Below are 12,442 nucleotides of genomic sequence, written 5' to 3'. Positions count from 1 at the left end.
TCAGCTCGGTGCCCAGAGCCTTACTGGGGTGCTGGGTGCCGCCCTCCCCCGTCCTCCCCCGCCCTGGGCCCTTGTCCCTCCTCCTTGTGCCGGGACCCAAGCCTGAAATGGGGTGAGGGTGAGATGAAACCCTTCATTCTGAGCTGCCCGAACCTTGTGTTAGACAGGGCTGGCGTGGCCACGAGGCGCCTCATCCACAGGTCCTGCTAACAGGCCCTCCTGGGCCGCCCCTGTGTCCCTCCAGGCATTCCCTGAACCCCACTCCTGGGCTCAGCACTGGTGGCCCACAGTGCCTCCAGCCCTGCAGCCATGTGACCTCGCCTGGCTGTGATGTCCCCTGGTGAGAGGCCTGGAGGAGCCCCATGTGAGGCCTGCGAGGGAGCATTTAGTGAGCACCCCAAAGGACCCGGGGCTTCCAGCCCGAAGCCATGGCCCAGTCCTGCCAGCGGGCTCCATGGTGGGAGGCCAGGCTGGCACAGCAGGGCTGTGTCCCCTCAGAGCCCGAGTGTCCTCACCAGGAAGTGCAGAGCCAGGCCTACCAAGGACAGGCACAGAGCACAGCCCCTCTGCACCTGCTAGTGTGGGCCATGGGCATCACCTTGTCCTGAGGCTCATGCCAGCGGAGGCAGTGCCCATCCTGCGGTGGCGCTCCTACCACAGGAGCCAGGCAGGCTCATCCTCCCTCGGCTCCAGTGCGCTGCCTGTCTCCTGGAAGGTCCTGCCCTTGGCTAACATGGCAGCCAGGCTGGGGGAGCCAGGAGACAGGCTGGCAGGAGAGGGCTTTGAAGACAGCTGCACGCGTGACCTGGGGAAGCCATGTGTCCTCTTCTCAGGAGCTCGCCCGACCACCCGGGGAGCTGCGGGGAGCCCAAGGGCTCGGCCACGCCCCTGCCAGACTGGCTCCCTGTCCCACTGTCTTCAGTCCTCGGAGTCACTGAGGGGCAGCGAGCAGCTGGGTGCCCCCTCCAGGACCCAGTGCTTCCCTGAGCTGTGGCAGGGCCTGTGGGCTCAGGCCCCTCTGCCCCGGAACACACCCAGCACCTGTGCCCTCTATGCTATTTTCACCCGACGACAGCTACATCCCGAATCTTACTTCCAAGGCTTGGCAGGCAGCAGCCACCAACCAGGGGTCATGGCACAGCAGTGGTCTCAGAGGGGCCCTGCTTCCCACACCTGGGCAGGGACCCAGGACGGCCCGGTCCCTCCTCCAAGTGGGCACTGTCACCCCTCACAGCTGCTGACGTGGCAGGTCCAGGTTCTGCTTCCATCCCCTGCTCAGCCCCCACCCAGCCCTCCTGTGTTCTCTGCAGGTCCCCACGGCCCCAGGGCCTCTGGGACAGGCTCCTCTGCCCTGCAGCAGCGAGAGCATGGGGGAAAAGGGGAGGTGGTGCGGGGCCTCGAGGCCCAGCTCCTCAGGGAGTGGTACCAGGGGTCAGCTCTGCCAGGCACAGAGCCCTGGGGACGACAGTAGTGGATAGGGCCTGCTGTGGACACATGGCACGGGGGTAGGTGGGAGTCCAGAGCCTGAGGGCCAAAGCCTGCATGATGGAGGGACCCTGCGGGAGCCACACAGGCTTCTGGGCAGAGCCACGGGACAGAGCCCAAGCAGCGGCTGGGTTGGGGGAACAGGTTTTGTGGGACCAGCGTCCCCAAGGCTGTCCCCAGGTGGCTGGGGCAGGGCCCTGGGGGAGTGGGGAAGAGGCAGGTGGTGGGACCAGAAGCTGGGTGCCTTCTGCACAGGCCAGAGAAGGGTCGGGTGTCTGTGCTTATGAAGCTCCCTCTGACCGCACCAAGGAGACCCTGCTGGGCCCCGCCTGGGAGCAAGCAAGCAGGCCGAAAAGGGGCCCAGGTTAGGGCGTGGTCTGAGGGCAGAGGACAGCCAGGCTGCTGGGGTCTCCGGGCAGGCTCGGGCAGGAAGGGCAAGGACACAGAGTCACGAGTCCAGGATGCTCCAGCCTGCGGCCTAGATGGGACAGAAGGGAGGACATGGCTGTCCCTAGGCCACACCAGCGCCTAGGATGTGGAAGGAAAGTGTGTGGGCCACAGGCCCAGGGGGTCCAGATGGGCAGTGAGGACAGGTGGGGAGGCCGGTCAGCTCTGGATTGCCCTGGAATGGCCTGCTTCCTCGCCAGCGGGAAGCCCTGCCTGGGGACCTTGCTGTCCTCCAACCCTGCGAGGCCCTACCTACCCCAACGTCAGCTTGGTGGCCCTGCCAGGTGGCCGCTTGTCCACCCACGAGCTCCCTGCAGAGCTCCATGCTGGCTGGTCAAGGACAGGTGTCCCACAGACTCGATGTGTCACGCGCAGTGCAGCGAGCCCTCGGGCCGCCCCCAAGTCCCGCTGCCTCCTCCAGGGGCCATGCTCCCCCAGCACTCCATGAGGAACCCGCGATGAGCTTCAGCCACTGAGATGTACATACAGGGCCACATCACTGTGAGGTCCCCTGGGCCAGCTGCCTGCTCGGGGCCAGGGCTACGCCCCCACAGTGATGTCCTCAACCACGCCCCGGCTCTCGAGAAACAAGCATTCTCACTGGAGGGTGACGAAGGAGGCAGGTAAAACCCAAGGACATGGAGGGGCACTGCAGCACAGGAGGCCGGGCATGGCCAGGAGCCTGGGCTTCACTTTCACCTGCACTACAAGCTGGGGGACCTCAGGCAAGTTACTGGCCCTTTCCCTGCCGTGTCCACGGGGGAGGACACTTGCACACCAAGAAGTGCCAGAGAGACTGGTGAGTTCACACACATACAAGCCTGAGCCGGCCACAGGGCTGGGCAGAGCACACCGGGCCTGGAAAGACCCACTAGGGTGATGCCACAGTGACCTCGACAAGGCAGTGACAAAGGAGGCTTGGCAAGCGGGTATCCCTCTGCATAAACACTGCCCGGGTTCTAACCACTCCTTTGCCCTGGGAAGCCCCTAAAAATTCCGTCCTCCTCTGCATCACCACTGAAAACCCTGCCCACACCTTCCTGACTGCACCTCCATTTCCCCTTCTTTATCTCCCTAGCTGCACCCTGGAAGCACCAAGCATCAAGAAGGTGCTGACAGCAGCTTTGGCCATCTGCACCTGGGCCTGCTGTGTCCCTGGGACGCCCGGCAGGCGGTCAGCAGTCAGCCAGCTCATAGCCCTGCTCTCGTGGTCCGCTTCTGGTCCAGGATTGGCGTCCTCCTCCGTGCTGGCTGAGCCAGCTTTAGACATCTGATGTTAACTCAGAGTTAAGTGTCATAGAAAACACAGACAGTAATTGGTCATTTCCCTCTGTGCATCTCACATCCAAAGTGACTGTGAACTGTCGGGGTCAACAGTGAGCTACGGAAGGTTCTGGGTAAGAGCAGCTCTGTGCTTCTCAAGGAACACCTACTGGTTGAGTGATCAGCCCCACTTTCTGGGGAAGGATGGGTTGTCCTGGTTCACCCTATGAGAAGTGGAAGTGGCCACTGTGCACCTCTGGATGATCCACCCTACCCCTGAGCTGTGTCCTCGTGACCCAGAGGCTGACGTCACTCAGCTACCGGCCAGTCAGAGCCTGCCTCCTATGGAGCACAGGAAGAGTGATGGAAGGAGCCATGGGGGAGGGGAACCCTGCTTCCTGCAGGGACTGTCCCAAGGCTGGGCCAGGGAGCTCAGGCAACCCTCTCAAGAGATAGGGTCAGCCCTGGGGAAGATACCTCTGGGCTTTCCAGGCCCATGCCAGCAGTCTCTGGTGAGACCCATGTGATGGGCTCCTGTCTCTACCATGAGCCAGGTAGGCTGCAAACCCGCAGAGGGACATGACCAAGGCTAGACTTCCAAGCACCCTGCAGCTGCCCTGGAAGTGACTTCTGCTTGGGCTGTGTAGGCTGGAACCCACCAGAGCCCACAGGGACGCAGGCACCTGCACCTGCCCGTACATGCAGGGCCAGGGGTTCCACCCAGCTCTGACCCTCACACAGCCCTTCCTGATGGTGGGGGCCAAGCAGACTGTGGCTGAGGTCTTCCTTGGGTGGAAGGAAGTGGCTGGAACCCTGTGGGGTTCCAGCCACTCAGCCCCAGGACACCAGATGTCCAGGTCAGGACAGCACTAGGGATCCCAGGCTCTGATGGCACCCAGGGCTATGGTCTAATGACAGCTACCCCGATTTCCAGAGACCCAGCCCCCCAGGCTCCCCAGAGAGCCGCCTGTTAAACCACCAGCACCACAGGCCCTGGCAGCGAACTGTGTTCAAGCACCGGCCCTGGGCCTCGTCGAGCCTGGCATCCTTGGACCCTCGCCCCCTGGGGATGGGGAAGCAGGAGGACCCTCAAGTGCTGGAGGGTGACCAGTCTCTGAGCATCACCCAGTGTCCCTGTGGGGCTCTGCCTCAGCCCTGCGGCAGCTCCAGCAGGCAGGGTGGGCACTAGGGGTGGAGGGCCAGCTGCCTCCAAGCACAGCGCCCTGCACGGGGATGCAGAGGCCCGTGCATGGCTCCCATCCCTTACAGGAGTCCTACCACACTGTCACCTCAGGTGGTCACCCAAGCGATGCTTTCATGCTCCTCAGAGATGGGGTGCTCACTCCACTTGACCAGGAAGGCGCAAAGGCTGCAGGGGAGGCTCTCTGCTGGAAGGGGGGACTAAGCTGCATGGGGGGAGGCGGGGGTGTGGACAAAGGTGGGGCTTAGGAGGGGTGGTGATGGGGGCCTGACGGGTGAGAGTGGGTTGGAGAGGGTACAGCAGGATGGGGCCCCAGCATGGGCAGCAGAGCCCTGGCTTGCAGCTTCGGGGCCCACTACGCAAACCAGACGCGCTGCTGCCCAGCCCTGCAAGGCTCAAGCGGCCAGCTCTGCCCCATCGCTGCAGGAGACCTGGGGCTCCACGCCCTGACCGGTGACTGGCCAGCAGCTCTGGGCCTCCGAGAGGGTCCAGGGCGCCCTGGCAGTGAGCACAGGGCAATGGGCGGGCTTTGGAAATGGAAAGGCTCCAAGTCTGCAGGAGGAGATGCTGGTGAATCCTCCCAGCACCTCCTGAGCTGGCATCAGGACCCCACAGGGCCAAGGGGGAAACTTGAGCCTGGAGCAGGGCTGGGCTGGGCATCTGGCCAGGGCTCAGGGTCTGCTCCACACAAACCCGCACCCAGCTTCTGCGGGAAGGGAGTCCTGCAGATACCACTTGGACTCATCCCAAGGACCTAGGCTGCAGATGGGTCCCCTCCAATCTGCACTGCCCCAGCGTGGCCCCTGCTGACCACAGGTGGCCAGGGAGCCCCTGCTGGGAGGACAACTCCTGTCAGCAGGATTCTTTAGGAGCTGACTCTAAAATTCCTGTGGAACAATGTCCACAAGAAGCAAGGGAGTTTCTAAAAACAACAAAGGAGAGATGTTTGTCCTAATAAAATATGTAAAAGTGCAGCGGTTAAATCTGATGGCTGTGGGTCAGCTCAGTAAGTGCTTGCCAACGATGCAGAGAGCCCTGGGTTTGATCTTCAGCACCAGTAAATAAATAAAAATTTAAAAACGTCTGATGTTGGCAGAATCAGCACCCAGATCTTTTAGCCACTGCGTGGCACTCCTGGGGACCTTTATTCTGTGCGCAGATGTGTCCTGGGTCCCTGTAACAGTGCCAGGTGTGTGTACCTGGGGTGCAGCCAGGACCTGCTGAGGGAGGAGAGGGCCTAGACAGAGCCAGGGCAGGGTAGGTGGCAGTCTCCGATGCCAGGCACCGAAGCAGGGTCATTGGGGTGCAAATGGCCAACTCACAGGGTGTAACCCTCACTTTTTTTCTCTAAAGAAACTCCAGATTCAAGTCCTACTGTGTGTACAACAAAGCTATGAAATTACTAAAGACAAAATTCCAAGACCGTGTTAGGACTCAGAAACAGAATCTTTCAGAATAAGACACAAAGCAGCTAGGGGTGTGGTGACGGAGGCAAGCACTTGCCAGGCATGCACAAGGTCCTGGGTTCCACGCCCAACACTGCCAAATACACGAACGACATAAAACAAAGCATAAAAAGAGAAGTAAATTTAAAACACACAACCCTGATGACTTCAGGAAATAAAATTCAATGCTTCCATCAGACAACAGCAGAGACAAAACGAAAAGGTACCACTCAGCTGGTTACTGTTTGTAAAGTCCATCCTCTCCAGAGTGGATGATATGCCAAAGATAAACTCTTAAAAAATAACAAGAAAGAAAATCCAAAGGCAAAGTATCCATAATTATAAACAAGTCACATTTCCAGCCCCCGGTAATATAGTGTCTTCAAAGGTGACAAAAAGCCAGTAGAAAAACAGGCAGATGTTTTACAAAAAAAATTCAAAGGGCCGAAAGACACCCACAGAAGCTGCACCTCTGAAGTGAGCAGGGAAAATCAACTTCAAATGACAGAGAGACACATCTGTCCCCATGGGATAGAGGGAAAAGGTAATACTCAGTGCACACAGGCGTGGGAAAGGGCAGGCACCATCAAACCCCGTGGCTGAGGGTGAGAAAGGGGCCAGGACCCCTTAAACACTAACTTGGCAGTTGCCGCTTCAACTAAGTGTGCCTGCCTGAGACCCCACAGCTCCTCCCTAGCTGTCTTCCTGGGGACTCTCTGGGGACAGTGTGCAGGGGCACGTCCACACGCCCAATGCCACGAGAAAGAGGAAGCACTATGCCCAGTGGCCTGCTAATGATGCTACAGGACCCAGTGACAGCAGCAAATGCACACAGAGGTCATCCTCGGTTCCCACACACCAGTGCTTCTCGCTTCAGCCTATGGGAAAGGCGCCATTGGCTTTGCCCCATCTTGCAGATGCAGGTACTGACGGGCAGCCTGAAGGTGCTCTCACAGGAAGTAGGCAAGCCTGGCCTCAGGGCTGTGTTCCTCACGCTGGTTGGCTACTGTTCCTAAAGCACCAAGCAAACACACAAAAAGACCTGGAGGGCTGTAATTCCAGCTACTCGGAGGCTGAGGCAGGAAGAGCTCAGTGGGAAAGCCCTTCAGTCCCCAGTACTGCCAGAAAAAAAAAGGTTTGGAAGGGGCAGGCTCCAAAATAGCCAAAGGTTATTGGCTATTTTGGACGTTGGTTATTCAACGTCCCCCTGAACCTCAAGGCTATCACTAAGCAGAATGTCTCCTTGTGCCATCCATGTAGTTAAGTGACAGAAGGAGGGTGGGCAGAGACCAGAGAGGGTCGGCTGAAGGGGACTCTTCCTCAGCCACCACAGTCCCACTGCTGGGATCCCCTTATCTCCTCAGAGAGCAGGGGCCTGGCTTCGAGGTGGCCCTGGAGGTGGCAGTGCCCAGGAGCACTGTGGTCAGATTCCGGGACAGAGCCGTGCGTGCTCCATTCCTACCCCCAAGCACTTCCGTCTGCACAAACGTGCCTCCAGAGCAGCCTTGAGGCTCCCTAGCCCCTTGGAAGCAGCCACACTACTGGCCATGCTGTTCTTGGGGCCTTTGGGAGAAGTGCCATACAAGGCTGGTCACGTCCCCACCCTGGGGGAATCCGTGCCTGGCTGGTGTCTGATGACCCTAGATCCCAGAGGCCCTGGGGCTAGAAATAATGTGAAATCTCAGGATTCCCATGAGCCTGCCAAGGTCCCGGAGGGCGGCTTGGCCCTCCTCCCCTTCCCCTTGCTATTTTCAGCCCTGCTAAGAATAGTCTACTTTAAATACCCTCTTCCTCCTCCTCCTCCTCCCTCCTGGGACCTGCTCTGGGGCTGCCCAGAAGCAACTTCCGCTGAGCCCCTGGGGAGCAGCACAACCCCACAGCTCCCCAAACCACTGTCCTCAGCCTTGCCCCCAGCTCAGGGCCAGCTGCCGGGGCCCCTGGACTCCCTGGGTCCAGCCTGAGCCTGGCCAAGGCCCCCTCAGACCCAGACCTGGTCTGGGCCCCTCAGCCTGACATGCAAGGCTGGGCCTGCATGGCCCTACGCACCTCACGGCTGTGGGACCCAGGGTCGATGTGGTGGCTGGGCCCCAGGTGGGAGTTTTCTACCCCACCGGGAAGCCCCTACTCTGCCCGTCTGTCCTGTCCTGTAAGCATCTGTCACCCGAGGCCACTGGTCTGGGTCTCCCACTCAGACACTGCCCCGCCCTCACACACTGGCTTGCAGCCCACCTCAGGACAGTGGTGAAGGAAGGCTCCCCCCGGCGCGGCCAGCTCGCCCGCTGGGGACTCACTTGTTGAAGAGGTTGAGGCCGATGCGGTAGTGCCGCTTGCGGATGACGTCGTTGCTGAAGGCCGGCGAGTCCCAGCTGTTGCGGGTCTCCTTGTGGTAGGTCTGCTTGCTGAGTGTCTGCTCCCGCAGGCTGTCCCGCGAGGAGGACTCGGAGCTGCAGTTGATGGTGTCATTGGAGTTGGACGTGCTATTGATGCTGTCGTTGTCCCCGTCCGAGTAGTCCGACTCTGACTTGCTCTGCCGGTTGGCCGAGCCGTTGATGGCCAGGTGGCTCTCGAGGGACCTGGGGGGCCGGGGCCGCAGCTCAGGCTCGTCCCGGGGGAGGACCTTGGGGGGGCCGCTGTGAGGGCCGTGCTTAGGGCTGCCCTGCTGCCCACCAGCCAAGCTGCGCTCGTAGGCGCTCTGCCTCTTGAGCGAACTGCGGTCGGAGCGGTCACTGAGGTCAGCTGAGCTGTCGCTGGGTGGCTCAATGGTGAGCAGCGGGAGGTGATCGGCCCGCAGCCGTGGCTCGGGCCGTTCCAGTGAGGGCGTGCTGTGGCAGCTGGTGTCCGTGTCGGCTTTGTCGTCCTTGTGGGCCAGGGCCCAGTAGTCCTGAGCGGCACCCCCGGCCCGCAGCCGCAGGTCCGACTCGGTGCTGGAAGGCAGGTCCCCGCCCTGCGAGAGGGGCAGAGGTGGCGAGAGCTCCTCCTCATCGATGTACAGGGTGACGTCGCTGTAGGAGGCTGTCATCTCATCCAGTTTGCGGTGGTCCATGCTGTGCAGTGCTGCCTTGGGCTCGGTGTCCCGGGCCCGTGCGGTGTCTGGGGCTGGCGCCTCCTCTGCGTGCAGGCTGCGGCAGTTGAGGGCATCGTCAATGGACTCGGCCAGTGACTTCACCTGCCGGGAGAAGGCGTCCTCCAGCTCTGTGATGGCGTCCGCAAAGTCGCTGGAGGCGGCCGGGGACTTGAGGGTGACCGGCTCGCCCACGTCCCCGCATTCAGGGGGCACCAGGCTGCCCAGCTGGGAGCCGTCATTGGTCACCGAGACCTGCTTGCCCTCAAAGTAGGAGCTGTGCACCTTCTCGGGCCCCTCGAAGGAGAACTGCATCCTCATGTTGGACAGCACAATCCGGCGCGACATGCGGTTCTCCGACATGGAGCTGCGCAGGCGCTCGAAGTTCTTGTTCATCTGGTACTGGCGGAAGGCTGTCTGGATGGTGCGGGCCGCATGGCGGGTCACGAGGCGCCCCCCATACTTGCGTTCTAGCATCTCCACCTGTTGGGGAAGGAGCAGAGGGTGTGGGCGGCCCCAGGTGCTGGCCTACATCACACCTACCCTCTTTCTCAGACCTCGAGCTGCAACCAGAACGGTCTTTGTGCACCCCAAAGGTGGGTGAAATAAGTGCCGGGAGCTGCCGGGAAGGGGCCTAAATATGGGTTCCAAGGTCCAATAAGATGAAGTACCACGTTCAGGCTGAAGTGAGCTGTGGCACATGTCTATAATCCCAGCACTCTGGGAGGGGCTGAGGCAGGAGGATTATAAATTGAAGCTTGGCCAATTTAATGAGATGGTCTCAAATTTTAAAACTTTTAGAAAGGGACAGGGGATATAGCTCTATGTAAAGGCTGTGGGTTCTATCCCCAGTACTGAGGCAGGTGGGGGAGGGGCAGCTGGATACAGCGCACCAAGAGTCCCAAATGTCTTTCGGGCAGGAGTCTCAGTCCTGGCACACTGTGGCTTCCAGGGTAATGAAAACGCTCCTGGAGATGCTAGAATAGCTCAAGCCAGCGCCTCCGGAAACAGGAACCTGAGGCACTTGCGGGTTAAGATGCCTGCCAGAGGTCCCAGCATGCCCTGAGGCTGATGGCTAGGACGGTCAAGGCTAGTGAGTGCCAGGTGTCAACCTGGGCTCCTCTCTCATTAGCCGGATGGGCATGGGTGAGCTTGGAACTCGAACACCCTGTCTCCTCATCTGCTGAATGGGGTTGCACAGGGACTAACACACCCTCCGCGCAGGACTCTGGCAAGCCTTTGCTGAGATGGACACAAGGTGTTCAGCACAGGCCAGGCACAGGGGTAACCCTGTTTACATCTGTGGAGGCCCTCAAGCCTCCCCACTGAACAGATGGGAAAACTAAGGCCCGAAGAAGAGACCTAGCGCCAATCAGGCCTGTAGGCACCTGCCTCGGTGACTGTGGAGACAAAGGGTGCAGCCAGCATTGTAGAGGACCAGGGGCTCTCGTGGGCCCACCCATCACCAGGACAGCCCGAGGGACCCTTCCCCCTGTGTCTTGCTCTTGAGCTAGAAAGACAGTGCTGCAGCTGCACTCCGGTCTGCAGGGAGCAAAAGGAGGGCAGGGTCTCCAGGTGCTAGAGCTGAGAAGGTTCAGGCTGGAGAGCTCGCCAAACACAATCACGCCTGCTGTTTTGGGGCCTGCAGGAGGGCAGTGTCCCGGGCAGAGGACAGGATCCAATTACTTTTCCACGCCCTACCAGGCAGCCAGGGCAGCTCTGGTTTTCTCTCTTGCTCTGAAATGCTAGACACCATCCAAAGAGGATCCCTCACTCCCACATCTGTATGTAGCAGGTTTCTATTTTCAAGGTTTTTGCAAGTGGTGCTCAGAAAGCCCGTGGAGCTTACAAGGGACCTGAGGCTGAGCCTCCTCTTTTTAGGGGTGCCTGCCATCCTGGGTGTTACAAGCACTCTTCTCTGTTGCTGGCCCTGGACCTCGCAAGTCAAGCTGTCATCCTGCTCCCCTGAGTGCTTCCCAAATCTGTGTGCAGCACATACCCAACCCAATGCCCGCTACATTACAGTGGGACTTTGTGTCCCCAGACTTTAACCCCTCGTGGAACTGGGAACCTCACCAGGCAGTTCCTGCAATCTGCCCTATTCTCACTTCTGCCTTGCTTGCCGGGAAGCTCAGGGCACAAGCTCAGGGGAGCATAGAATGCTGCAAGGCTGGCAGTATAGCCTCCTGCCTCTGTGTCTGTCCTTGTCTCAGGGCCTTTGCACCTGTGGTCACCTCTTCCCAGAAGCCCAGTGCTCATGATGACCACCCTTACCTGGCACTGCCACCATGCAGGGTCACTCCATGTCCCTTCTGGAGTTCATCATCCCTCCAGTCTGTATTGTGCTCTGGAATGGGACTGTCCCTGGACTGCTAACCTGCTCATGCCCACCCCCCCCCCCCCCCCCCCCTCATGAGCAGCAGTCTTGGCTGCCTACCATCCGCTCCACATACAGCCCAGGGTCTGGTGACGGTGGGCACTGGCTCACACGCATGCACATGCGGCGGGGAGCAGCGGCCGCTGGCTCAGGCCTGTCTTCAGCATGTAATTATCCCACAGGCCTGTGTGAGGTCGCAACCTTTCCCATTTCTATTTTCATAGTTCTCTTTGTGAGCCCCTCTGGACCGGGGCAGGTGACAAATGCAACAGAGACTGTCCTGCTCTGCTGCTGGCCTGGCCACAGGGACAAGGGCCACCAAGTGCAGGGGGCCATTTGCTACGAGGCTCTGACTGCTTGCTGTGCCCTCGCCAGTGTCAGCTCATGGGAAAGGTGCAGGGCGATGCAGGGAGGTGGGCAGGGCTGCCGGGATTTCAGGGCAGGCTGGCGAGGGCTCACAAGCAGCGAAGGAGGAGGCAGCGGGCTCTTTGCCTGGGAGAGGAACCCGCTGGGGAGGACCCCATTGCTCCCTGGGGAGTCAGGGCCACACCAGCTGGGACCTCTGCTCCTATAGGGCCAAAAGGGCGGCCAGGCTGTGGGGCGGGTACAGATGAGGGCAGGTTGGACTCTGCGGCATGGTGTCTGCGGCCGTGGGGAGGTCCTCGAGTCAGGCAGGGGTGGTGGTCAGCGTCAGGCCACAAGCTCGGGAAGCCGGCCGCTGCTCACAGACATGCCCAGCACCAGTCCATGCACGCGCTGTCTGTCTGCTCACAATAGGACTCCTATCACAGGCCCCACTGTGGGCCCACTCCACGTGGGTTCTGCCTCCGGGGACTCCCGCTTCCTCCGCAGGGACAGGACACTCCCCTTGCCCCTCAGTCCCAAGGTGCTGCCTCTGGTCCTGTGTGTGTCCACGCATGAGGGTCTCTGCCATCCACTTCTCTAGTTCAGCCCCGGGGAAGGACAGCCACCTTCAGTGAGCATCCCCCCCAGAACCCCAGAGTCACAGCCAGGGTGGACAGAGCCAGCAGCCTGGCCAGCGCTGCCCTGGGCACCCTTGGTGTCCTTTCAGCATCTGCACTATTTATGTGGTTGAGGGAACTCCCTCCCTCTCTGCTGGAGCTCGTCCCTGTGACCTGCATGTCCTGGTGAGGTTGGGCCCA

General features: G+C 60.4%; 1 protein-coding gene across 10 annotated transcripts in view; it reads right to left on the bottom strand.

Moving 5' to 3' along the window:
• The window catches only part of Iqsec1 (IQ motif and Sec7 domain 1), a gene marked incomplete at its 3' end in the record, with an annotated part of 126,605 nt that overhangs the window by 17,292 nt on the left and 96,871 nt on the right, over nt 1-12,442 (bottom strand). For 9 of the 10 annotated variants that reach the window (XM_005386987.2, XM_005386989.2, XM_005386985.2 and 6 more), the window contains 1 exon segment: nt 8,133-9,385. In XM_005386987.2, the coding sequence (XP_005387044.2) occupies nt 8,133-9,385 (1,253 nt within the window). 10 annotated transcript variants of the gene reach the window in all.

This window comes from Chinchilla lanigera, unplaced genomic scaffold, assembly GCF_000276665.1.
Source record: "Chinchilla lanigera isolate Chin_1 unplaced genomic scaffold, ChiLan1.0 scaffold00028, whole genome shotgun sequence".
Taxonomy (NCBI): Eukaryota; Metazoa; Chordata; class Mammalia; order Rodentia; family Chinchillidae; genus Chinchilla; species Chinchilla lanigera.
Note: the sequence above shows the minus strand (reverse complement) of the source record. Positions and strands in the feature narration are given on the sequence as shown.